Source organism: Lampris incognitus, chromosome 5 (assembly GCF_029633865.1).
Source record: "Lampris incognitus isolate fLamInc1 chromosome 5, fLamInc1.hap2, whole genome shotgun sequence".
Taxonomy (NCBI): Eukaryota; Metazoa; Chordata; class Actinopteri; order Lampriformes; family Lampridae; genus Lampris; species Lampris incognitus.
In genome coordinates this window covers 69,277,651-69,302,470 of record NC_079215.1, presented here as the reverse complement: position 1 = coordinate 69,302,470, position 24,820 = coordinate 69,277,651, and the positions used below count along the sequence as shown (strand labels likewise).

Genomic DNA, 24,820 nt, shown 5'->3' with positions numbered 1-24,820 from the left:
ACTTCCACCTTTTGATCCTTGGCTCTGCCTTCACTCGCTTCCTCTTCTTGGTCTCCAAAGTCATCCTACAGACCACCATCCGATGCTGCCTAGCTACGTTCTCCCCTGTCACCACCTTGCAGTCTCCAATCCCTTTTAGATGGCACCTCCTACATAAGATATAGTCCACCTGTGTGCACTTTCCTCCACTCTTGTGCGTCACCTGTGTTCCTCCCTCTTCTTGAAATATGTATTCACCACAGCCGTTTCCATCCTTTTCGCAAAATCCACCACCATCTGTCCTTCCACATTTCTCTGCTTGACTCCATACCTTCCCATCACCTCCTCATCACCTCTGTTCCCTTCACCAACATGTCCATTGAAGTCCGCTCCAATCACCACTCTCTCTTCCTTGGGTACCCTCTCCACCACGTCATCCAACTCACTCCAGAATTCTTCTTTTTCATCCATCTCACACCCAACTTGCGGGGCATATGTGCTGATAACATTCAGCAATACACCTTCGGTTTCCAGTTTCATACTCATCACTCTGTCTGACACTCTCTTCACCTCCAGCACGTTCTTGACATACTCTTCCTTCAGAATTACCCCTACCCCATTTCTCCTCCCATTCACACCATGGTAGAAGAGTTTAAACCCACCTCCGATGCTCCTGGCCTTACTCCCCTTCCACCTGGTCTCGCACAGTGTATACCTGCGCTACCTTGTGTGTGTCTGTGTTTCTGCATGTGTGTAATGAGAGACAATCTCCAGGGGAGATTTACAGCCACTGAAACAGTCACAAATCACATCACTCCAATTTCTGCTTTACTTGGAAAATATTCCAGTGATTCACCAGTTCACTGTATGTGAAAACACACACACACACACACACACACACACACACACACACACACACACACAGCATTTGGAGATGGGATGAGACAGAAGGATAAAACAACAAGCTGTTGAAACGTTTGTGGAGTTTTATTGTTCACATCATGTTATATAAATCATATAAATTATATAGATCATATAAACAATATAAATCATATAGCTCATATAAACCATATAGCTCATAAAAATCATATAAACCATATAGCTCATATAAACCATATAGCTCATATAAATCATATAGACCAGGGGTGTCAAACTCCAGGCCTCGAGGGCCGCAGTGTCTGCAGGTATTTGTTGCAAACATGCACTACACCATCTGATTAAACTAGTTCCTTTCCCTCCTTGATCCAGGAGGTGAGCTAATTAGTTTAATCAGGTGGTGTAGTGCACGGTTGCAACAAATACCTGCAGATACTGCGGCCCTCGAGGCCTGGAGTTTGACACCCCTGATATAGACCATAAACCATATAGATCATATAAAACATATAGATCATATAAACCATGTAGACCATAGATATGAAGAAGAAAGACACTTTATTTTACATTGTGTTCTTACAATGAAATGTGTTGTCTGCGTGTAACCATCTTATTGTATAGGAGCACTGGCAGCTGCAGCACCCGGGGACCAACTCCCCTTCTTCTGTCCACTGCCTTGCTCAGGGGCACAGGCAGGAGTATTAACCCTAACATGCATGTCTTTTTGATGGTGGGAAGAAACCCACGCAGACACTGGGAGAACATGCAAACTCCACATAGAAAGGACCTGGGATGGTCTGGGGTTCGAACCCAGGACCTATATATATATATATATATATATCTCATATCATCAGATGCAGAAAAATACACACACGTATAAAATGTATGACAAATAGGATAGAAAAGCTTTGGTTTGTGAAGAGAACTGCGATATAATATTTTAATACTTGTAACGGAGCCGGCTTCTGGACGACCACCGAGGAGTCACTAGATCATCGTAAACTCTAACCACTGGAAAGACAGAGACAGAGACGGAGACAGAGAGAGAGAGAGACAGAGACAACAGCATTAATCTTTTGTTCTGTGACCAACATATTTACAGAGTCATCTCAGATTCAGTAGTAAGTGATACGAGTTGATGTACTTTGGAGAAAGGGCTCTCTCACTCTCACTACACTGATGAGCCAAAACATAAGGACCACCTGCCTAAAATGCTGTCGGTCCCCTGTGTGCCACCAAAATAGCACTGACCCACTGGGGCATGGACTCCACAAGACCTCTGAAGGCATTCTGTGGTATCTGGCACCAAAATATTATCAGCAGACACTTCAAGTCCTGTAAATTGCAGGTGGGGCCGCCGTGCATCGGACTTGTTGGTCCAGCACATCCCACAGATGTTCAATCAGACTGAGATCTGGAGAATTTGGAGGCCAGAGCAACACCTTCAACACACCATGTTCCTCAAACGATTCCTGAACAATGTGTGCAGTGCGGCAGAGCTCATTATCCTGCTGAAAGAGGCCACCGCCATCAGGGAATACCATTACCGTGAAGGGGTGTACCTGGTCTGCAGTGATGTTTAGGTAGGTAGCTCAAGTCAAACTGAAGTCCACTTGAAAGGCTGGTTCCAGGGTTTCCCAGCAGAACATTAGAGCATCACACTTCCTCCATCGGCTTGTCATCTTCCCACAGTGCATCCTGGTGCCATCACTTCCCCAGGTAAATGGTGCACACATACATGGCCATCCACATGATCTAAAAGAAAACGGGACTCGTCGGACCATGTGACCTTTTTCCATTGCTCCAAGGTCCAGTTCCAATGCTCATGTGCCCATTAGAGGTGCTGCCAATGGTGGACAGGGGTCATCATGGCACTCAGACTGGTCTGTGGCTTTGCAGCCCCATATGCAGCAGGGTGTGATGCACTGTGTTGTGACACATTCCTCCCGTAAACATCATTTAAATGTTCTGTAACTTGTGCCACAGTAGACCTTCTGATGGTTCGGACCAGATGGGATAGCATTTGTTGCCCTTGCGTATAGATGAGTCTTGGGTGCCGAAAACCCTGTCGCCAGATTGTGGTTAGTCCTTCCTCAGACCACCCTCTATAGGTACTCACCACTGCTGACCAGGAGCACCCCACAAGCCTTGTTGTTTCAGAGACACTCTGACCCAGTCGTCTGGTCATAACAATTTGGCGCTTGTCAAAGTTGCTCAGGTTTTACTCCTGCATCCACCATGTTGACTACAAGAACCAATTGTTCTCTTACCATCTAATCTACTCAGCCCTCGACATGGGCCCTTAATTAGAGATGATCGTTATTCGGTTCATCTGTAGGTGGTCATAATGTTTTGGCTGATCAGTGTGTATGTGTATATATATATATAGATAAGTACACCCAAACACCTATATTTGGATCTAGACCCAGTGGCCACTGTATTAGGTACACATATTTAGTGCTCCACAGAAACCAATTTTTCCACTAGAACATCCTGAATTCTTCGTGTCGTGGATTGAAGAAGGTGATGACACATTTCTTTTGGGATTTTGGTTCATGTTGACTGGATAAAGTCACACACAGATTCATACTGAGATCCTCCGGATCCAGCTCATCTTAAAGGTTCTCTGGTGACTGAGCTCTTCCTGATCCAGCTCATGTTAAAAGGTTCTCTGGTGACTGAGATCTGGAGACTAGGCAGCTCATTGGAGTGTGTTATGTTATGTCATAGAGAGACCACTGAGTGTATATGGTGAGCACTGACCTGGTGGAAGTCCAGCTCTATGGAGCCGCTGTCATGGGCGTCCACCTTCTTAAAGATTCCTGAAGAGGGGAAAAGTTGAGTAACATTAAAAAAAAGAAACATCCTTTTTTTTTAGAAATTTATTTCTAGTTTTTCCTCTTATCCCACCCGATTAACCCAATGGCATATGGCCAGAACTCTTGTTGAATAATTCCTCTGGCTCACGTTTCCACTGGAAGGAGATAGTCGTAACACCAGCTTCCTTCAAACTCGTGTCGGCTGTTCTCGCTATTTTTACATGCTGAAGCCTCACATGGATTGCATCACCTTCAAGCCGCGAAAGAGACGTAGGGAGAATGCTTTCAGTTGATTGGCTGCAGGCGCCCGGACGGGCCAGAGGGGTCGCTGGAGAACGATGAGTCCCTGAACACTACACCGATCTACACCCACTATCCCTCGGGTAAGGGTGGCCTAATGAAGGCCTTACCCTGTGGACGCTCTGGCCGTGACCGGTTACGGCGAGTCTGGGATACGAACCTCCCAGCCACATGACGAGCGGACTGCAAGAACGGCGGTTTATGCCGCTCGGCCACCAGAACAGCCCAAAAGAAACATCCTTTGGACTGTTCTGGAATATTATTGAATCACTAGTGTGTCTTTGTGGAACAGCAGCTGACTATCACTGAAATACTTTAACATCCCCCACTGTAGAGCAGAAAACACTAAACTATATCTACAACCTTAAACCGGTAGAAGAGGCAAAGCTGGGTAACAGAACATCAGTAGAGGTTTAACTCTGCTCTGAGAGGGTTACATGAGTCAAAGTGGCTGTTCCTTCATGCTAACATTTAAAACAGCGACACTAAACAAAAAACTACACAACAGAGAAACCACATGATGGTAGAGCAGATCTGACTTGCAGTTCTTTCTTTTAACACAATGTACAGAAACACACCTCCCATCCCATAATTCCTCATTCAGTTACAAACTAGACAACTAGACATCGCCATAGTCCTATGTACAAAGATTTTTTTTTGTCATTCTTTGATATACTTATTGTTTGTTCTATGATAAAACCTTGTGTTCATGTCTTCTATGCTGAATATCAAACCCAGATGAACCCCTGTTGGGTCTAAACTTTCTTGGCTCTCAATAAAGTAGAACTTGATGTCTGGATTCTGCAACTACTGTGAAAAGTGAACTTAAAAAGTCTCTCTCTCTCTCTCTTGGAACCATGCCTGTCATCACGAAGAACTGTGAGGAATCAAAAAAGACTTACTGAACATCATTTCCATCCTCATCAGACAACCCACAAAGTTGTCAAAGTCCATGGTCATGTCCGGATTTGAATACCGAGCCACCAGCATCTGGTAAATAGTGTTGTTCAGGCAGAAACCTGCAGGAGAAACACCGACATCTGGTAAATAGTGTTGTTCAGGCAGAAACCTGCAAGAGAACCACCGACATCTGGTAAATAGTGTTGTTCAGGCAGAAACCTGCAAGAGAACCACCGACATCTGGTAAATAGTGTTGTTCAGGCAGAAACCTGCAGGAGAAACACCGACATCTGGTAAATAGTGTTGTTCAGGCAGAAACCTGCAAGAGAACCACCGACATCTGGTAAATAGTGTTGTTCAGGCAGAAACCTGCAGGAGAAACACCGACATCTGGTAAATAGTGTTGTTCAGGCAGAAACCTGCAAGAGACCCACCGACATCTGGTAAATAGTGTTGTTCAGGCAGAAACCTGCAGGAGAAACACCGACATCTGGTAAATAGTGTTGTTCATGCAGAAACCTGCAGGAGCACCACCGACATCTGGTAAATAGTGTTGTTCAGGCAGAAACCTGCAGGAGAACCACCGACATCTGGTAAATAGTGTTGTTCAGGCAGAAACCTGCAAGAGAACCACCGACATCTGGTAAATAGTGTTGTTCAGGCAGAAACCTGCAGGAGAACCACCGACATCTGGTAAATAGTGTTGTTCAGGCAGAAACCTGCAGGAGAACCACCGACATCTGGTAAATAGTGTTGTTCAGGCAGAAACCTGCAGGAGAAACACCGACATCTGGTAAATAGTGTTGTTCAGGCAGAAACCTGCAGGAGAAACACCGACATCTGGTAAATAGTGTTGTTCAGGCAGAAACCTGCAAGAGACCCACCGACATCTGGTAAATAGTGTTGTTCAGGCAGAAACCTGCAGGAGAACCACCGACATCTGGTAAATAGTGTTGTTCAGGCAGAAACCTGCAGGAGAAACACCGACATCTGGTAAATAGTGTTGTTCAGGCAGAAACCTGCAGGAGAACCACCGACATCTGGTAAATAGTGTTGTTCAGGCAGAAACCTGCAGGAGAAACACCGACATCTGGTAAATAGTGTTGTTCAGGCAGAAACTTGCAGGAGAAACACCGACATCTGGTAAATAGTGTTGTTCAGGCAGAAACCTGCAGGAGAAACACCGACATCTGGTAAATAGTGTTGTTCAGGCAGAAACCTGCAAGAGAACCACCGACATCTGGTAAATAGTGTTGTTCAGGCAGAAACCTGCAGGAGAACCACCGACATCTGGTAAATAGTGTTGTTCAGGCAGAAACCTGTAAGAGAACCACCGACATCTGGTAAATAGTGTTGTTCAGGCAGAAACCTGCAAGAGAACCACCGACATCTGGTAAATAGTGTTGTTCAGGCAGAAACCTGCAAGAGAACCACCGACATCTGGTAAATAGTGTTGTTCAGGCAGAAACCTGCAAGAGAACCACCGACATCTGGTAAATAGTGTTGTTCAGGCAGAAACCTGCAGGAGCACCACCGACATCTGGTAAATAGTGTTGTTCAGGCAGAAACCTGCAAGAGAACCACCGACATCTGGTAAATAGTGTTGTTCAGGCAGAAACCTGCAAGAGAACCACCAACATCTGGTAAATAGTGTTGTTCAGGCAGAAACCTGCAGGAGAACCACCGACATCTGGTAAATAGTCCCTCTACTAACAGGGACAACAGTCCCTCTACTAACATAGTACCACAATACATACTGATACACATGGTACACAGACAACAGCACCTCTAACAGTACTAACATAGTACCACAGCACACAGACAACAGTACCTCTAACAGACTAACATAGTACATACTGATACACGTGATACACAGACAACAGTACATCTAACAGTACTAACATAGTGCCACAGCACACAGACAACAGTACCTCTAACAGACTAACATAGTACATACTGATACATGTGGTACACAAACAACAGTACCTCTAACAGACTAACATAGCACCACAGTACATACTGATACACGTGGTACACAGACAACAGTACCTCTAACAGTACTAACATAGTACCACAGTACATACTGATACATGTGGTACACAAACAACAGTACCTCTAACAGACTAACATAGCACCACAGTACATACTGATACACGTGGTACACAGACAACAGTACCTCTAACAGTACTAACATAGTACCACAGTACATACTGATACATGTGGTACACAAACAACAGTACCTCTAACAGACTAACATAGCACCACAGTACATACTGATACACATGGTACACAGACAACAGTACCTCTAACAGACTAACATAGTACCACAGTACATACTGATACACGTGATACACAGACAACAGTACCTCTAACAGACTAACATAGCACCACAGTACATACTGATACATGTGGTACACAAACAACAGTACCTCTAACAGTACTAACATAGTACCACAGTACACAGACAACAGTACCTCTAACAGACTAACATAGTACCACAGTACATACAGATACACATGGTACACAGACAACAGTACCTCTAACAGACTAACATAGTACCACAGTACATACTGATACACATGGTACACAGACAACAGTACCTCTAACAGACTAACATAGTACCACAGTACATACTGATACACATGGTACACAGACAACAGTACCTCTAACAGACTAACATAGTACCACAGTACATACTGATACACGTGATACACAGACAACAGTACCTCTAACAGACTAACATAGCACCACAGTACATACTGATACATGTGGTACACAAACAACAGTACCTCTAACAGACTAACATAGTACCACAGTACATACTGATACACATGGTACACAGACAACAGTACCTCTAACAGACTAACATAGTACCACAGTACATACTGATACACGTGGTACACAGACAACAGTACCTCTAACAGTACTAACATAGTACCACAGTACACAGACAACAGTACCTCTAACAGACTAACATAGTACCACAGTACATACTGATACACATGGTACACAGACAACAGTACCTCTAACAGACTAACATAGTACCACAGTACATACTGATACACATGGTACACAGACAACAGTACCTCTAACAGTACTAACATAGTACCACAGTACACAGACAACAGTACCTCTAACAGACTAACATAGTACCACAGTACATACTGATACACGTGATACACAGACAACAGTACCTCTAACAGACTAACATAGCACCACAGTACATACTGATACACATGGTACACAGACAACAGTACCTCTAACAGTGCTAACATAGTACCACAGTACATACTGATACACATGGTACACAGACAACAGTACCTCTAACAGACTAACATAGTACCACAGTACATACTGATACACATGGCACACAGACAACAGTACCTCTAACAGACTAACATAGTACCACAGTACATACTGATACACATGGTACACAGACAACAGTACCTCTAACAGACTAACATAGTACCACAGTACATACTGATACACATGGTACACAGACAACAGTACCTCTAACAGACTAACATAGTACCACAGTACATACTGATACACGTGATACACAGACAACAGTACCTCTAACAGACTAACATAGCACCACAGTACATACTGATACACATGGTACACAGACAACAGTACCTCTAACAGTACTAACATAGTACCACAGTACACAGACAACAGTACCTCTAACAGACTAACATAGTACCACAGTACATACTGATACACGTGATACACAGACAACAGTACCTCTAACAGACTAACATAGCACCACAGTACATACTGATACACATGGTACACAGACAACAGTACCTCTAACAGTGCTAACATAGTACCACAGTACATACTGATACACGTGATACACAGACAACAGTACCTCTAACAGACTAACATAGCACCACAGTACATACTGATACACATGGTACACAGACAACAGTACCTCTAACAGTACTAACATAGTACCACAGTACACAGACAACAGTACCTCTAACAGACTAACATAGTACCACAGTACATACTGATACACGTGATACACAGACAACAGTACCTCTAACAGACTAACATAGCACCACAGTACAAACTGATACACATGGTACACAGACAACAGTACCTCTAACAGTGCTAACATAGTACCACAGTACATACTGATACACATGGTACACAGACAACAGTACCTCTAACAGACTAACATAGTACCACAGTACATACTGATACACATGGTACACAGACAACAGACAGTGCTGTAATTAAGCAGGACAGACTAATGAACCAGGACAGTAATTAAGCAGGACAGACTAATGAACCAGGACAGTAATTAAGCAGGACAGACTAATGAACCAGGACAGTAATTAAGCAGGACAGACTAATGAACCAAGACAGTAATAAGGCAGGACAGACTAATGAACCAAGACAGTAATTAAGCAGGACAGACTAATGAACCAGGACAGTAATCAAGCAGGACAGACTAATGAACCAAGACAGTAATAAGGCAGGACAGACTAATGAACCAGGACAGTAATTAAGCAGGACAGACTAATGAACCAGGACAGTAATTAAGCAGGACAGACTAATGAACCAGGACAGTAATTAAGCAGGACAGACTAATGAACCAAGACAGTAATCAAGCAGGACAGACTAATGAACCAAGACAGTAATCAAGCAGGACAGACTAATGAACCAAGACAGTAATAAGGCAGGACAGACTAATGAACCAAGACAGTAATCAAGCAGGACAGACTAATGAACCAAGACAGTAATAAGGCAGGACAGACTAATGAACCAAGACAGTAATCAAGCAGGACAGACTAATGAACCAGGACAGTAATCAAGCAGGACAGACTAATGAACCAAGACAGTAATAAGGCAGGACAGACAGGACAGACCAGGCGCCACATCTTAGGAATGTGACTTTAAAGTGAAATATTCCTCCATCATCTACTGGCCGAGTTTATCCGTGTCTGCAGTTTAAAAGCACAAGATAAATTTTCTGTTCCTCATTCTCCCAAAATGATGTAAGGGTGGTGTTATGTTCCCCGTTAAAGGTCCAGGGGATGAGGGGAAGTAACAAAGAAAATGAAAGTGTCCCGGGGGAATAAGAAAGGTGGGAGGCGGAACCAGGTGTAAAAACAAAAAGATTTCTTAACAAAAATTAACCCCAGGTCAGAATATAGAATAAAAAAGACAACTAAAGACGCTGGCTCTTAGCTAACAAAACCAACTCAGATCAGACCAAAAAGAAAGAAACAAGAACACTAACAGGTTTCACCCTCCTTCTCAAGGAGCATAGAGTACTGATACAAGAGCTAGCTATCTGGTTGACAACACTGGCCCACTGGCCGTCACTCTCTCTAACTCACTCTGGCTACCACCAACACTGGCCCACTGGCCATCTCTCTCTCTCACTCTGGCTGCCACCAACACTGGCCCACTGGCTGTCTCTCTCTCTAACTCACTCTGGCTACCACCAACACTGGCCCACTGGCCGTCTCTCTCTCTAACTCACTCTGGCTGCCACCAACACTGGCCCACTGGCCATCTCTCTCTCTCACTCTGGCTGCCACCAACACTGGCCCACTGGCCGTCTCTCTCTCTAACTCACTCTGGCTACCACCAACACTGGCCCACTGGCCGTCTCTCTCTCTCTCTCACTCTGGCTGCCACCAACACTGGCCCACTGGCTGTCTCTCTCTCTCTCTCACTCTGGCTGCCACCAACACTGGCCCACTGGCCGTCTCTCTCTCTGGCTGCCACCAACACTGGCCCACTGGCTGTCTCTCTCTCTAACTCACTCTGGCTACCACCAACACTGGCCCACTGGCCGTCTCTCTCTCTAACTCACTCTGGCTACCACCAACACTGGCCCACTGGCCGTCTCTCTCTCTAACTCACTCTGGCTGCCACCAACACTGGCCCACTGGCCATCTCTCTCTCTCACTCTGGCTGCCACCAACACTGGCCCACTGGCCGTCTCTCTCTCTAACTCACTCTGGCTACCACCAACACTGGCCCACTGGCCGTCTCTCTCTCTCTCTCACTCTGGCTGCCACCAACACTGGCCCACTGGCCGTCTCTCTCTCTAACTCTGGCTGCCACCAACACTGGCCCACTGGCCGTCTCTCTCTCTGGCTGCCACCAACACTGGCCCACTGGCTGTCTCTCTCTCTAACTCACTCTGGCTACCACCAACACTGGCCCACTGGCCGTCTCTCTCTCTAACTCACTCTGGCTACCACCAACACTGGCCCACTGGCCGTCTCTCTCTCTAACTCACTCTGGCTGCCACCAACACTGGCCCACTGGCCGTCTCTCTCTCTGGCTGCCACCAACACTGGCCCACTGGCTGTCTCTCTCTCTCTCACTCTGGCTGCCACCAACACTGGCCCACTGGCCGTCTCTCACTCTGGCTGCCACCAACACTGGCCCACTGGCCGTCTCTCTCTCTAACTCACTCTGGCTACCACCAACACTGGCCCACTGGCCGTCTCTCTCTCTGGCTGCCACCAACACTGGCCCACTGGCTGTCTCTCTCTCTCTCACTCTGGCTGCCACCAACACTGGCCCACTGGCCGTCTCTCTCTCTCTCACTCTGGCTGCCACCAACACTGGCCCACTGGCTGTCTCTCTCTCTCTCACTCTGGCTGCCACCAACACTGGCCCACTGGCTGTCTCCCTCTCTCTCACTCTGGCTGCCACCAACACTGGCCCACTGGCTGTCTCTCTCTCTCTCTCACTCTGGCTGCCACCAACACTGGCCCACTGGCTGTCTCTCTCTCTCTCTCACTCTGGCTGCCACCAACACTGGCCCACTGGCTGTCTCTCTCTCTCTCACTCTGGCTGCCACCAACACTGGCCCACTGGCTGTCTCTCTCTCTCTCACTCTGGCTGCCTCTCTCTCTCTCTCACTCTGGCTGCCACCAACACTGGCCCACTGGCTGTCTCTCTCTCTCTCTCACTCTGGCTGCCACCAACACTGGCCCACTGGCTGTCTCTCTCTCTCTCTCACTCTGGCTGCCACCAACACTGGCCCACTGGCTGTCTCTCTCTCTCTCTCACTCTGGCTGCCACCAACACTGGCCCACTGGCCGTCTCTCTCTCTCTCTCACTCTGGCTGCCACCAACACTGGCCCACTGGCTGTCTCTCTCTCTCTCTCACTCTGGCTGCCACCAACACTGGCCCACTGGCTGTCTCTCTCTCTCTCTCACTCTGGCTGCCACCAACACTGGCCCACTGGCCGTCTCTCACTCTGGCTGCCACCAACACTGGCCCACTGGCCGTCTCTCTCTCTCTCTCTCTCTCTCTCACTCTGGCTGCCACCAACACTGGCCCACTGGCCGTCTCTCTCTCTCTCTCTCTCTGGCTGCCACCAACACTGGCCCACTGGCCGTCTCTCTCTCTCACTCTGGCTGCCACCAACACTGGCCCACTGGCTGTCTCTCTCTCTCTCTCACTCTGGCTGCCACCAACACTGGCCCACTGGCTGTCTCTCTCTCTCTCACTCTGGCTGCCACCAACACTGGCCCACTGGCTGTCTCTCTCTCTCTCACTCTGGCTGCCACCAACACTGGCCCACTGGCCGTCTCTCTCTCTCTCTCTCTCTGGCTGCCACCAACACTGGCCCACTGGCTGTCTCTCTCTCTCTCTCTCTCACTCTGGCTGCCACCAACACTGGCCCACTGGCTGTCTCTCTCTCTCTCTCACTCTGGCTGCCACCAACACTGGCCCACTGGCCATCTCTCTCTCTAACTCACTCTGGCTGCCACCAACACTGGCCCACTGGCCGTCGCTCTCTCTCACTCTGGCTGCCACCAACACTGGCCCACTGGCCGTCGCTCTCTCTCACTCTGGCTGCCACCAACACTGGCCCACTGGCCGTCGCTCTCTCTCACTCTGGCTGCCACCAACACTGGCCCACTGGCTGTCTCTCTCTCTCTCTCACTCTGGCTGCCACCAACACTGGCCCACTGGCTGTCTCTCTCTCTCTCACTCTGGCTGCCACCAACACTGGCCCACTGGCTGTCTCTCTCTCTCTCACTCTGGCTGCCACCAACACTGGCCCACTGGCTGTCTCTCTCTCTCTCACTCTGGCTGCCACCAACACTGGCCCACTGGCTGTCTCTCTCTCTCTCACTCTGGCTGCCACCAACACTGGCCCACTGGCCGTCTCTCTCTCTCTCTCTCTCTGGCTGCCACCAACACTGGCCCACTGGCTGTCTCTCTCTCTCTCTCTCTCTCTCACTCTGGCTGCCACCAACACTGGCCCACTGGCTGTCTCTCTCTCTCTCTCACTCTGGCTGCCACCAACACTGGCCCACTGGCCGTCGCTCTCTCTCACTCTGGCTGCCACCAACACTGGCCCACTGGCTGTCTCTCTCTCTCTCTCACTCTGGCTGCCACCAACACTGGCCCACTGGCTGTCTCTCTCTCTCTCTCACTCTGGCTGCCACCAACACTGGCCCACTGGCCGTCTCTCACTCTGGCTGCCACCAACACTGGCCCACTGGCCGTCGCTCTCTCTCACTCTGGCTGCCACCAACACTGGCCGTCGCTCTCTCTCACTCTGGCTGCCACGTCACATTTTCACAAACCGCTTTGTCACAGAACACACACAATCCTGTCTCTGACAACACCAGACCAGCAGGACAAGCATTCATTCCTCAATCACCAACACCACAGAAACCTACGATAGAGGTCAAGGGTCAAAGCTAGAGGTTCCTAACTACTGTTAGCAGCTTCATTCAGCTGCTGTGTTTATGAGGATTCGTTTCATATGGACACGTTTGAGTCTTTTCATCACATGTAAGGCGTTGTATGGTCACACCCCTGACTACAGACACACACTGTTGAAACTATATATGTGTGTGCGTGCTATATTATATACATTAATATGCACTCTAGTGTGTCCTCAAAGGGAGAGCTCTAGAGTTATTTCACGTGTTCAGTTCACACTGACAAGAGGCAGTGCTCTAACATCAGGTGAGCTGAACCTCCTGTCTTTTCATTAGTATCTTTAAGACTCATCGGTTTCTTCTTCATTCTACTTGATCTCTTCTGCGTTACTGTGATTTCACTGCTCTGCTGTCTCTGACTGTCCCTAACGGGGGTTTTGTTTGAACTGTTGTCAGACACTCTGGGACTTTGCTTTGAGACGTTTCAGGAGAAATCAAGTTTTACTTCTCTGTCCTGTGGAGGGAGGATGGACTGAATATCAGGTCGAGTTATTAATTTTCATGAATAACTCAGTGAGTTGAATGAGAAACTCACAGAGCTCCTCTTCAGGACTGCGTCGGATCTGCGGTCGGTAGAACTCACCTGCTTCCTTTAAAGCCATGCGCATCTCAGGCGTGCTCATCGTCCCAGAGTTGTCCAGATCACTCTTCTTGTAGATCGCCTGTAGAGACAAACACCACACAACGCTTCATCACAATCCCAGCCGACTTCACTGGCTAAGTGCGCCCTGTGCACATGAGGGATTTGACTCCGGTACACAGCAGCTTCTAGCACTGCTGACATCACTCGCACACACACACACAAAACACAAAGAAGAAAACAAAACGAAAAACAGAAGAAATAAACGGAACAACAAACAGGACATTGGACATTCATTTAATTAAATCAAGTCAAATGTTTTTTGTGAAGCCCAAAATCACAACACAATCCACTCCCAGAAGGCTTTGCAATCACATTAAATTCTCCAACAGATAGATAAAGAATAGGTGTCATTAGCAAACTCGTGTCATCAAGGTCAAAAGTCAGCGCTTACCAGATACTTCTGAACCTTCTTCCAGAGGGTTGCAAACTCTCCGAGACCCAACTTCCCATTTCCGCTGTCCTGATGAAGAGTTAAGGCCAAACTTTAAGACATTAAGGCAGGAGTTAATGCAAAGTCTGAGTCTAAAATTAATGGAAAGGTAAACTCTACGGGTTGCATTAAGACAACCCCTCTACTCTTCTCCCTCTACACAAATGACTGCACCTCAGCTGACCCGTCGGTTAAACTCCTGAAGTTTGCGGATGACACATTCATCATTGGCCTTATCTAGGTTGGTGACGAGTCTGCATATAGACGGAGGTTGACCAGCTGGCCCTCTGGTGTGGCCATAACAACCTGGAGCTGAACACGCTAGAAACTATGGAGATGACAGTGGACTTCAGAAGGACTCCCCCAACACTGCCCCTCCTCACCATACTCAACAGCACAGTGTCTGTGGTGAAAACCTACAGATTTCTGGGTTCCACAATCTCCCAGGACCCAACGTGGGCATCCAACATAGACACAATCATCAAAAACACCTAGCAGAGGATGTACTTTCTCCACCAGCTCAAGAAATTCAACCTGCCTCAGGAACCGCTGATTCAGTTCTACACTCAATAATCCAGTCTGTCCTCTGCACATCCATCACTGTCTGGTTTGGATCGGCCACCAAACAGGACAGGGACAGACTACAAGGGACAGTTAGGTCTGCAGAGAAAATCACTGGTGCCAACCTGCCCTCCATTCAGGACTTATACACCTCCAGACTCAGGAAACGGGCAGGCAACATCACTGCAGACCCATCACACCCTGGTCACAACCTGTTCCAACTCCTCCCCTCTAGTAGGCGCTACAGAGCACAGTACCCCAAAACAACCAGATATTAAAAACAGTTTCTTTCTGCAGGCTGTCATTCAAATGAACACTTAACACTGTCAACAAATCCAACCATGTTGTATATACTGTACTGTACATGTTGTATATACTACACTGTACATTGTAGGTATACTAGTACACTCTGTCATGTACATCTACCTCAGGCATGTGTCAGTAAGCTGCTAACATCTATTTCAGCATCTCTGATATATTCTCTGCACCACTGCACTTTATCACCTCTTATGTCACCTGTATAAGTCAGTCCTTGTGTGTATATGTGAAGATTGTTGTGCTGTAGTGTTGTTATTCTATGTTCAGTACACTGAGAGAGCCACGACACCAGTCACATTCCATGTATGTGCAAACCTACATGACCAATAAATATGATTCTGTTCTGAATATGCTGTTATTTATACAGGCAGGTTGAGGGAAAAGATACGTCCATCAGGTTGACCATGGTCCTGCAGGTTTCCATGCTGAAGCCATCAGTTTTGATGTCAGTTCCTGTAAAGACCAACAGTCACAATAAATCAGGATGTATTTAAACAATCACACTGGAACTGAATGTAGAAACGCTCAGACTTACGTTTGGCGACTATTTTATTCAGAATTGTTTTCAACTCCACCACAGAAATCTCCATATCCTAAAAAATATTGGAACAGGAAATTAATATTTTCTACTTATTTCTACATATTGTCTATATTATAATAATAATAATAAATAATTTATTTATAAAGCACTTTTCTGACACAATGTTACAAAGCGCTTCACAAAAAAATAAAACCAGACAAGGCAAAAATAAGAGTAAGATCCAATAAGAGTAAAAATAAAAACAGCATAAATAAAAACAAATATCAAACATTTGTGAAAGCTTTCATGAAAACCCAGCCACTGAGGATGCACAAGCCAGTGCATCCTTAGTGCCGGTCCCAAGCCCGGACAAATGGGGAGGGTTGCGTCAGGAAGGGCATCTGGCGTAAAATCTTTGCCAAATCAAATATGCGGATCATAAATAAGACTTACATACCGGATCGGTCGAGGCCCGGGTTACCAACGACCGCCACCGGTACTGTTAACCAGCAGGGTGTCAGTGGAAACTATGCTACTGTTGGGCGAAGGAGAAGGAGAGGGGGAAGGCATGTCCAGAGGCAGCTAGAGAGGAGGAAGGGTAGGCATGTGGAGGTGAGAGTTGGAACTTAAGAAATGGAAACAGATGATCCGCTGTGGCGACCCCTAACGGGAGCAGCCAAAAGTAGTAGTAGTAGTAGTGTAAAAGCTTTCATGAAAAGAAAAGTTTTAAGTCAAGATTTAAAAGAAGCTAGAGACTTGGTTTGTCATAGTTCAACAGAAAGAGAGTTCTGTAGTGTGGGGGCTCTAACAGCAACAGCCCGATCACCTTTGTAACAAACCAAGACCTGGGAATAACCAGCAGGGCTCCATCTGCAGGTCTTAATGGTCATGAGGGCATATACCAGATCAATAAATCATAAATGTATGTAGGAGCAAGACCATCTAAAGCCTTAAAAGTGAGCAGTAAAATTTTAAAATCAATTCAAAATACAAACAGGGAGCCAGTGTAGGAAGGCAAGCACAGGAGTGATATGGTCATCTCGCTTTGTCTCGGTAATGAGCTGAGCAGTGGAGTTTTGTACCAACTGCAGACGGTGGAGGGAGCCCTTGGTGATGCCAAAATAAAGTGCACAACAATAGTCAAGCCGAGAAAAGATAAAAGCATGTGCAACTTTTTGCAGATCGGCAATTGATAAAAATGACCTACTTTTGGAGATTAGCTTGAGCTGGAGAAAGCATGACTGAACAACATGTTTGATCTGATTATCAAAACTGAAGTTAGCATCGAATATTACCCCAAGATACCTAGCAGCCTGTGTAAGACTACCTGACAGACCACCAAGATTAGTAACAAAAGGGCTGATGGAATTTTCAGGACTGAACAGAATGACCTGACTTATCATCATTAAATTTGAGAAAATTTTCCGACATCCAGAATTTAATGTCACAGAGGCAAGTTGTGAGATTTGCTAGGGCATTAGGATTTGTGGGTTTTAGTGGTATGTATAACTGAGTATCGTCAGCATAAAACTGGTAAAATCCACCATGATTTAGAATGACCTGGCCAAGGGGGAGCATGTATATAGAAAACAGAGTTCTACTGGTTAGGTAAAAGCATAATAAACTAGGAGCCAAGCCCTTGATGCCAACCCAAATCTATAAGTGATGTAAGAGGATGCTGTGATCGACTGTGTCAAAGGCAGCACATAAGTCTAAAAGAACTAAACTCAAGCAATCACGTCTGTCTGCAGTCAGCAGTAGGTCATTAGTGACCTTAACTAGAGCTGTCTCAGTACTATAACGTGCTCTAAAACCAGACTGGAAACTGTTAAAAACACTATTAATGTTCATAATACTAGTACCCAATTTCCCCTTGGGGATGAATAAAGTATTCTGATTCTGAAGTATTCTGATAAAAGAAATCAACTGAGAAGAAATTACTCTCTCCAGAATGTTAGATAAAAAAAGACAATTTGGAAATTGGTCTGTAGTTACTTAAGGTCAAGCGATCAAAATTAGGTTTCTTCAGCAATGGCATGCTTAAAACTGTCTGGAAAAGAACCAGAGGCCAGAGAATTATTAAGAATTTGCAGAACAACGGGGCTAACAGTTGAAAATACCTCCTTTAGCAGCTTAGTGGGAATGATATCTAAGATGCAGGAGGAGGAGATAATATTGGAGACTGTATTCTTTTTTTTTTATTATTTCTGACGTTTCCCTTTTTTTCTCCCAATTTAGTGGCCAATCGATCCCTATTTTAATTCAAACACCCACCCTTGTACAGCATGCGTTCGCCAAACTGCATCTCTCCGGCCGGCAGTCTGGAAGGAGACGCCTCCCCACTTTTGTGACAAGGCGACTCCAGGCCGAACCACTGCTTTTTTCCGACACACAGAGACGCATTCACGTGACAAAGACAAGCCGACTCCGCCCCCCTCCCCAAGACAGCGTTGCCAATGATTGCTGCTTCATCGAGTCCGGCCATAGTCGGATGGAGACTGCATTCTAACACTGAAATTGTAATTGCTTGAAACTGAGTAAAAGCGGCAGAATTAACATGGGGAATGGAATGAATGCAAAACCTGTTTTCCAGGGAGAAGCAATAGAAGATTGAACAAACGTTGAAAAATTGTTGTCAAGCATTGCTAGACAAAGCTTCATAAGACATGAAAAAGCTGCTAAAGCACCACACAATCTGTGGATGATGACAAAAACCTCCATGTAGATAAGTAGAAGTAGTAAAACAGGACTTACATCTCCAGCTAGCTTGGTAAACAGGCCTCTGAATCCAGCGTCCACGTCCTCATCAGAAACCACTTCCTGTTCACCATTGAAGAGACAAGTCCTCCAATCAGTTCTCCACAATCTGCACTATACTATCCCAGTCAAAGCTTTGGTTGTTGCCTCTGTTATTGTGTCAGGCCGGACCCATACTGGTCTATCATGTTTCTTTACAGTTTGGTTCAATCTGTCCCATTGAAAGGTGTTAAGACACCGTGACGTGTCTAGCACCAGAGGGTACTGACAGGGTACCAAAGTCAAACTAGGTCCACTATGGGTACAATGTCATACTAATTAAGTACTATAACTATACTGAGTCGAGTATGGGTCCAGCACAGTATTTGTGTATTAGAAAAATTCCAAGTGAGTTGTCACTGTATTTGAATGGTGGTTCAGACTACTTACATCTTCTAGTTCAGCACTGACAGGATCGTCACAGGGCCTGAGGAGAGAGAGCAGAGGACAGGAGCATTATCAGCTTCATGAAAAGCTGATAGAACAGATAAACGCCAACAGAAACATCCATTAACGTCCACTGCCACTGAGTTGAGGCTGTTGGTGGCTGTTGTTGAGGATGTCTTTATTGTTAAAGTTACAATCCTGAAGGTTTGTATGGCACCAGATATTGTCTTTGATCAACATTTTTACTGGAAACAGCAATCTTTCCAGATGTTCATCTTTTTCCTGACAACACGTTAGTGTGAACGGGTATGACAGCATACCAGCACTCACACAGTAAATGTCATAAAGAATTCATTCATAGGGATATCTACACGTGCATCCCCTAACACGGAGCAGTAATGCTATCACATGAACACTCAGACACTTATTTACTCACATACCAGCAGAGTGTGTGTGTATGTGCTTTGGTCTTACAGGGTCTCAGACTGTTTCTCGGAGAAGACACGGATGCAGAAGTCTCCGTTGAGGTGTGGTTCGAAGGTGGAGGGGACGATCAGGTATTCCCCCGGCGGCAGTTTGAAACGCGAGCTGACCTCCCGCAGGTTGATGAAGGTCTCGGAGCGTGCCGTCTGGGCGTGCGTCATGAAGTAATTCTTATCCAGGTGAACCTCCCTCTGCCCATGGAACTGACAGGAGGACCAGCCGATCAGAGACAGCGATAAAATTGATTTAAAGAAAGGCAGAGCCAATCTTCAGGGCTCATTTAAAGATTTTCTTCTGCATATTTCCTGTTGTTTATTTCTGTTTACTCAGTTATTAGTGTTCTGTATTCAGCTTCCAGACCTCTGTTTCCAAACATTGTTATTATGGAACAACTTTTTTACCTTAAAATTCATTTTTTGAAACTCTGAAATCTGGCTGGAAAAAAATCAGTGGTTTGTCAACATAAAACTTGATTTTAAGTCACTTTTTTTTAAAATTATGAACCTTTCACCATGGGACCTGCTGTCTGGAGTTTAGTGGACAAGACCGTTTCAAACTCTGTAATGAAGTTTAACAGTCCAAAATAGAGAAGAGTGATTGTCAACCTCTCTAACCTTTGACCTTAAGAGGTTGGTGCAGATTTAGTGCTCACCTGTTGTGGAACCTAAACAAGAACAGAACAGAAAATAAGTTAATTTTATTTGACGACAACCATACACAGTAATATCAGGTATATCTAAAGAAATATTTAAACCACTAAGTCTATATTTTGAATTTCAGTTGGTCTTTGCAGCATCAGGCTAATTCTAACATTAGCATTGTTAGACTAAGCCTGATGCTGCAGCTAGCCCATTCCCATGGTTTCAACGACTAATGCTAAGATGCTAACGATGCTAACAATGCTAACATGCCGCTGGAGGAAAACAATTTTCAAAGAAGAAACATTTAACCAAAGCATCTACTCTGTTCTTAAGTGACCATAAAATCTCAAATAGCGGCTCACAAACAATATGTACACACTACACACACACACAGAGGTGAGGTCAAATTTCAAAGCCGTCGCTATTCCAGTGGATCTCCTCACCTCGTAGATGGCGAAGCCGATGGTGTGCATGTCCTCTCCGGCCTTTCTGAGGCGTCTGCGGTTTTTCTGGATCAGACCCACCACGAAGCTGCAGCCCACTTCTCCATCGTCTGGGTCATCATCCTCTTCCTCCAGCTTGATGACAAACTGAGGGTTCATCCAGAATGTGTCTGAAGAGGACAGGTCACAGGTCAAAAAGTCTCATGACTGTCACTGGCAAGGTCAAGTTTATCAGCAGCCCAGTAACTGCACCAACACTGGGATTTGTCTTGTTGGTACAGTCAACATAAATGCACGGGAACGCGACCTGAATTTTTTAAGGAAGAAAAACCTCTGGACCCCTAACATTAACTGTAATAGATAACTATGTGCTCTAATGATACCAGAATGTTTAAACATCTAATCTGCAAATACACAGAGATTATACAATAATACATACATATAACAATCACAAATAGGCCATATATGGCCAGGAAGATATGACCTACTTGTAAGTATGACCTATCTGTGAATAATAAGCTGCCAAATACTGTTAAGCCCTGTCTGCTGATAGTCAGAAGGTTGTGGGTTTGATTCCAGTCCTTCTGTGTGGAGTTTACATGTTCTTCTCCCACATGGCAATCACACATGTCAACTACACTGGACACTCTGACTGCTCCAGAGGAGTGAATGGAGTGTGTGAGTGTCCTGTGATGGACTGGTGATCTGTCCAGGGTGTCTCCTGTCATGAGACCAGTGCATGCTGGGATAGACCACAACGGTAAACCAGGTTAAATGAAAAAGTGAAGAGGTTATAGGTTATGGCTCGTACAGGGATTGTTCCTGCAGCCACCGGCTGTGGATCCTCTTCTCCAGTTGCTGTCAAACTTGGTGACGCTCCAGTGTTTGACCGAGTCGTCTGTGAGGGTGTCGGGGGTCAGGGTGCATATCTCGATGCGAGAGTAGTGTCTCAGAAATTCACTGAAAGACATCCTGCCAAGACACATAGAGAGGTCATGAGCCCAGGGCCAATGTTCTCTAAATCCCACCATCCATCCATCTATTTATTTATTTCCCAATTTCCCCTCGGGGTGAATAAAGTATTCTGATTCTGATCTATCCATCCATCCATGCACACGATTCTTGAGAAAAGAAAAAAAAAACTCCACCCACCAAAATTCTCCATCCTCTGCACTGGCGTGCGGACAGTCTCCCTCCACATGGCTCCACTCAGACGACCTGGAGGGAAACAAACCAATCATTCATCTACTGCCAACCAATCAGAGGCCACTTTGCTGATGACTCATCTCTAGCCAACCAATCAGAAGTCAACAAACTGATGTCTCCTGCGGTCAGTGAAACTCTCAGCCCTCCGGCTGAGTGGTGCAGTTGTTGTTTGACCAAACAATCGTGACAAAACACGATTGATGACTAGCATCACCTGCCAGAGACAGACTTGAGGGGCTTGTAAACTTTTCCCATGTTTTGGTGTGAGAACATGATGGAATGGGTCTAGGATGGTACAACTGGTTGTCCTCATTACAAATTCAGCAAACAACCAGACATATGACACAGCTGAAAACCGATGCTTTTTCTTACATCCACACTATGATAATCACCTCTGTGTCATGTGGGGGCATTAAAGATGGAGAGACTCATGTGACGGAGGCGACCAATAACATATGAGGCAACTGGAAGGACAACATGCGAGTGTTAGAAACTATATTCTCTGGGTAGACTTGAGAGAAGCTGGGGTGAGATGGGAGATGGAAGATGGCGGCGTGAACTCCCGTTTGCAGCTGCACCACCCAGTACCAACTACGCAGTGTCTTTGTCCACGTCTACGTCTACATCTGTGTCATCATGTGAAGAGCTTTTGGAGGATTTACGTCTGTGATCGCTGATTTCGTTTGACAGCTGGGAGAGCTGGCGTTGGATCGGCTGGAAAAGCTTGGTCTGCTGCGTCCTGTGGGTCCAGGGACCATGGTCCGGCCTGGACCTGCACCTGAAGAGGAAACACCGAGGGCGGTCTGACAGGACGCGGAGGCGGGGCAGGCTAAGCTAACTGCTAGCCCATGCAAACCGATAGTTCTGATAACACCGAGATAACACCGAGGACGGTCTGGCGGCAGCCTCACCTAGCGCTGACTGTGCAGTGTTTTTATCTGTGTCTGCATTTGTGTCGTCGTGTGGCGTGCGGGGAGGTGTGTTGAAGGTGTCTGCCTGGGACAGCTGGCATTGGGTCGGCTGAGTGAGCCTGGTCTGCTGCATCAGGTGGGCCCAGGGACCATGGCCCTGCCTGGATCTGCGCCTGAAGAGGAAACATCGAGGGTGGCCTGACAGGACGTGGAAGCGGGGCAGGCTAAGCTAACTGCTAGCCCATCAGACCGGTAGTTCTGACAGTCATCCTGGCTGGCGTTCGTTCTCTGCACAGTTAATTTTTGGACTGTGTTGTTAACCGTTTGTGTTTTTGGTTTGTTCTCTCTGTTTTTTTATGTTTTTGGTGGTGTCGTTTTTGGGAAATTTGGGGTGTGTTTTTTGTCTTTGTGATGCACTGCTGTGGGCTGGGAGAAACGACATTTCGTTTCTTTTGTGTATGCAAGTACATGAATGAAATGACAGTAAATTGTTCCTGATTCCTGATGTTCCACAAAAACACACACATTCAGTCTAACCCCCACCTCTATTATTTCTCTCTACAGCTACACCCCTTTATATCATTTATACATGGATACCACCATCTCCGTCCTCCACATCTACACCCCTTTATATCATTTATACACGGGTACCACCATCTCTGTCCTCCACAACTACACCCCTTTATATCATTTATACATGGGTACCACCATCTCTGTCCCCCACATCTACACCCCTTTATATCATTTATACATGGGTACCACCATTACTGTCCTCCACATCTACACCCCATTCTCTCATTTATACATGGGTACCACTATTACTGTCCTCCACATCTACACCCCTTTATATCATTTATACATGGGTACCACCATTACTGTCCCCCACATCTACACCCCTTTATATCATTTATACATGGGTACCACCATTACTGTCCTCCACATCTACACCCCTTCATATCATGTATACAGGGATACCACCATTACTGTCCTCCACATCTACACCCCTTCATATCATGTATACAGGGATACCACCATTATTGTCCTCCACATCTACACCCCTTTATATCATTTATACATGGGTACCACCATTACTGTCCTCCAAATCTACACCCCTTAATATCCATCATACATGTCAGCAGACACAGATAGGATAGAAAACCTATCTGCGTTGTGTGATGCTATCATGATCTCACTCTTTATTTAATATCTGAATCCTATTTGATCTCCTTTCACTTCACCTAATCTACATCTTGCCTAATGTGATTTTATCTGGTCCGTTGGTTGGTTTGTGTGGTAAACTTTTAAGAAAAATTAGCATTTACCCATCGCTCCATGCTCCAGTCCACTCCACCTGACCCCAGGGATTCCTCATCCTCACCAGCTTCTCCCTCCGACCGCGATAATTCACCTGGATACAAAAACACCCGAGAGCTCCATGCTGGACCACAACACCCTCTCTCTCACCGCTAATCAATCAGATTTGATTCATAAAGCACGTTTGGGTACAATTAAGAAGTTGTATGGTGCAAGCCTTTGTCATACAAGGCAAGTCCTGACCTACACATGGAATAGGTTTGTGTGTGTATACAGAGTATTATTATGGTTATTGTTATCATTACTACTTCTACTACTAATGTTAAGAGGGAGTATGAGTGTTGCAGGACTTCCTGTGGTCATACAGACAGGAAGTGGCCTCACCTCCACAGCTCCTGTAAGTGAATAGGCATGGCCTTTCACCAGCTTCTGACGAGTGACCGCCTCCGAGTCTGCAGCACTGGTGATCTGAACCAATAAGAACAAAACCCTGTCACTTCTCTATGATCCATCATCATCTTATGTATGTCTCTTTTCTATGATCCATCGTCATCCTATCTCTCTCTGTCACTTCT

At 46.0% G+C, this 24,820-nt stretch overlaps 1 protein-coding gene across 1 annotated transcript in view; it reads right to left on the bottom strand.

The window, feature by feature from the left end:
- Window positions 1–947: 947 nt before the first annotated feature.
- LOC130113470 (calpain-2 catalytic subunit-like) overlaps window positions 948–24,820 on the bottom strand; it is a 35,669-nt gene continuing 11,796 nt past the window's right edge. The window contains exons 6-21 of the mRNA XM_056281084.1: window positions 24,630–24,713; window positions 24,254–24,339; window positions 21,967–22,032; window positions 21,626–21,786; window positions 20,815–20,984; window positions 20,383–20,394; window positions 19,722–19,933; window positions 19,251–19,287; window positions 18,819–18,884; window positions 16,080–16,137; window positions 15,933–15,997; window positions 14,627–14,695; window positions 14,176–14,254; window positions 4,874–4,990; window positions 3,616–3,674; window positions 948–1,863 (exon numbers count right to left, since the gene is read on the bottom strand). Coding sequence (XP_056137059.1) covers window positions 1,840–1,863; window positions 3,616–3,674; window positions 4,874–4,990; window positions 14,176–14,254; window positions 14,627–14,695; window positions 15,933–15,997; window positions 16,080–16,137; window positions 18,819–18,884; window positions 19,251–19,287; window positions 19,722–19,933; window positions 20,383–20,394; window positions 20,815–20,984; window positions 21,626–21,786; window positions 21,967–22,032; window positions 24,254–24,339; window positions 24,630–24,713 — 1,365 coding nt within the window. The 3' untranslated portion in view covers window positions 948–1,839. The remainder of the gene's footprint in view (window positions 1,864–3,615; window positions 3,675–4,873; window positions 4,991–14,175; window positions 14,255–14,626; window positions 14,696–15,932; window positions 15,998–16,079; window positions 16,138–18,818; window positions 18,885–19,250; window positions 19,288–19,721; window positions 19,934–20,382; window positions 20,395–20,814; window positions 20,985–21,625; window positions 21,787–21,966; window positions 22,033–24,253; window positions 24,340–24,629; window positions 24,714–24,820) is intronic.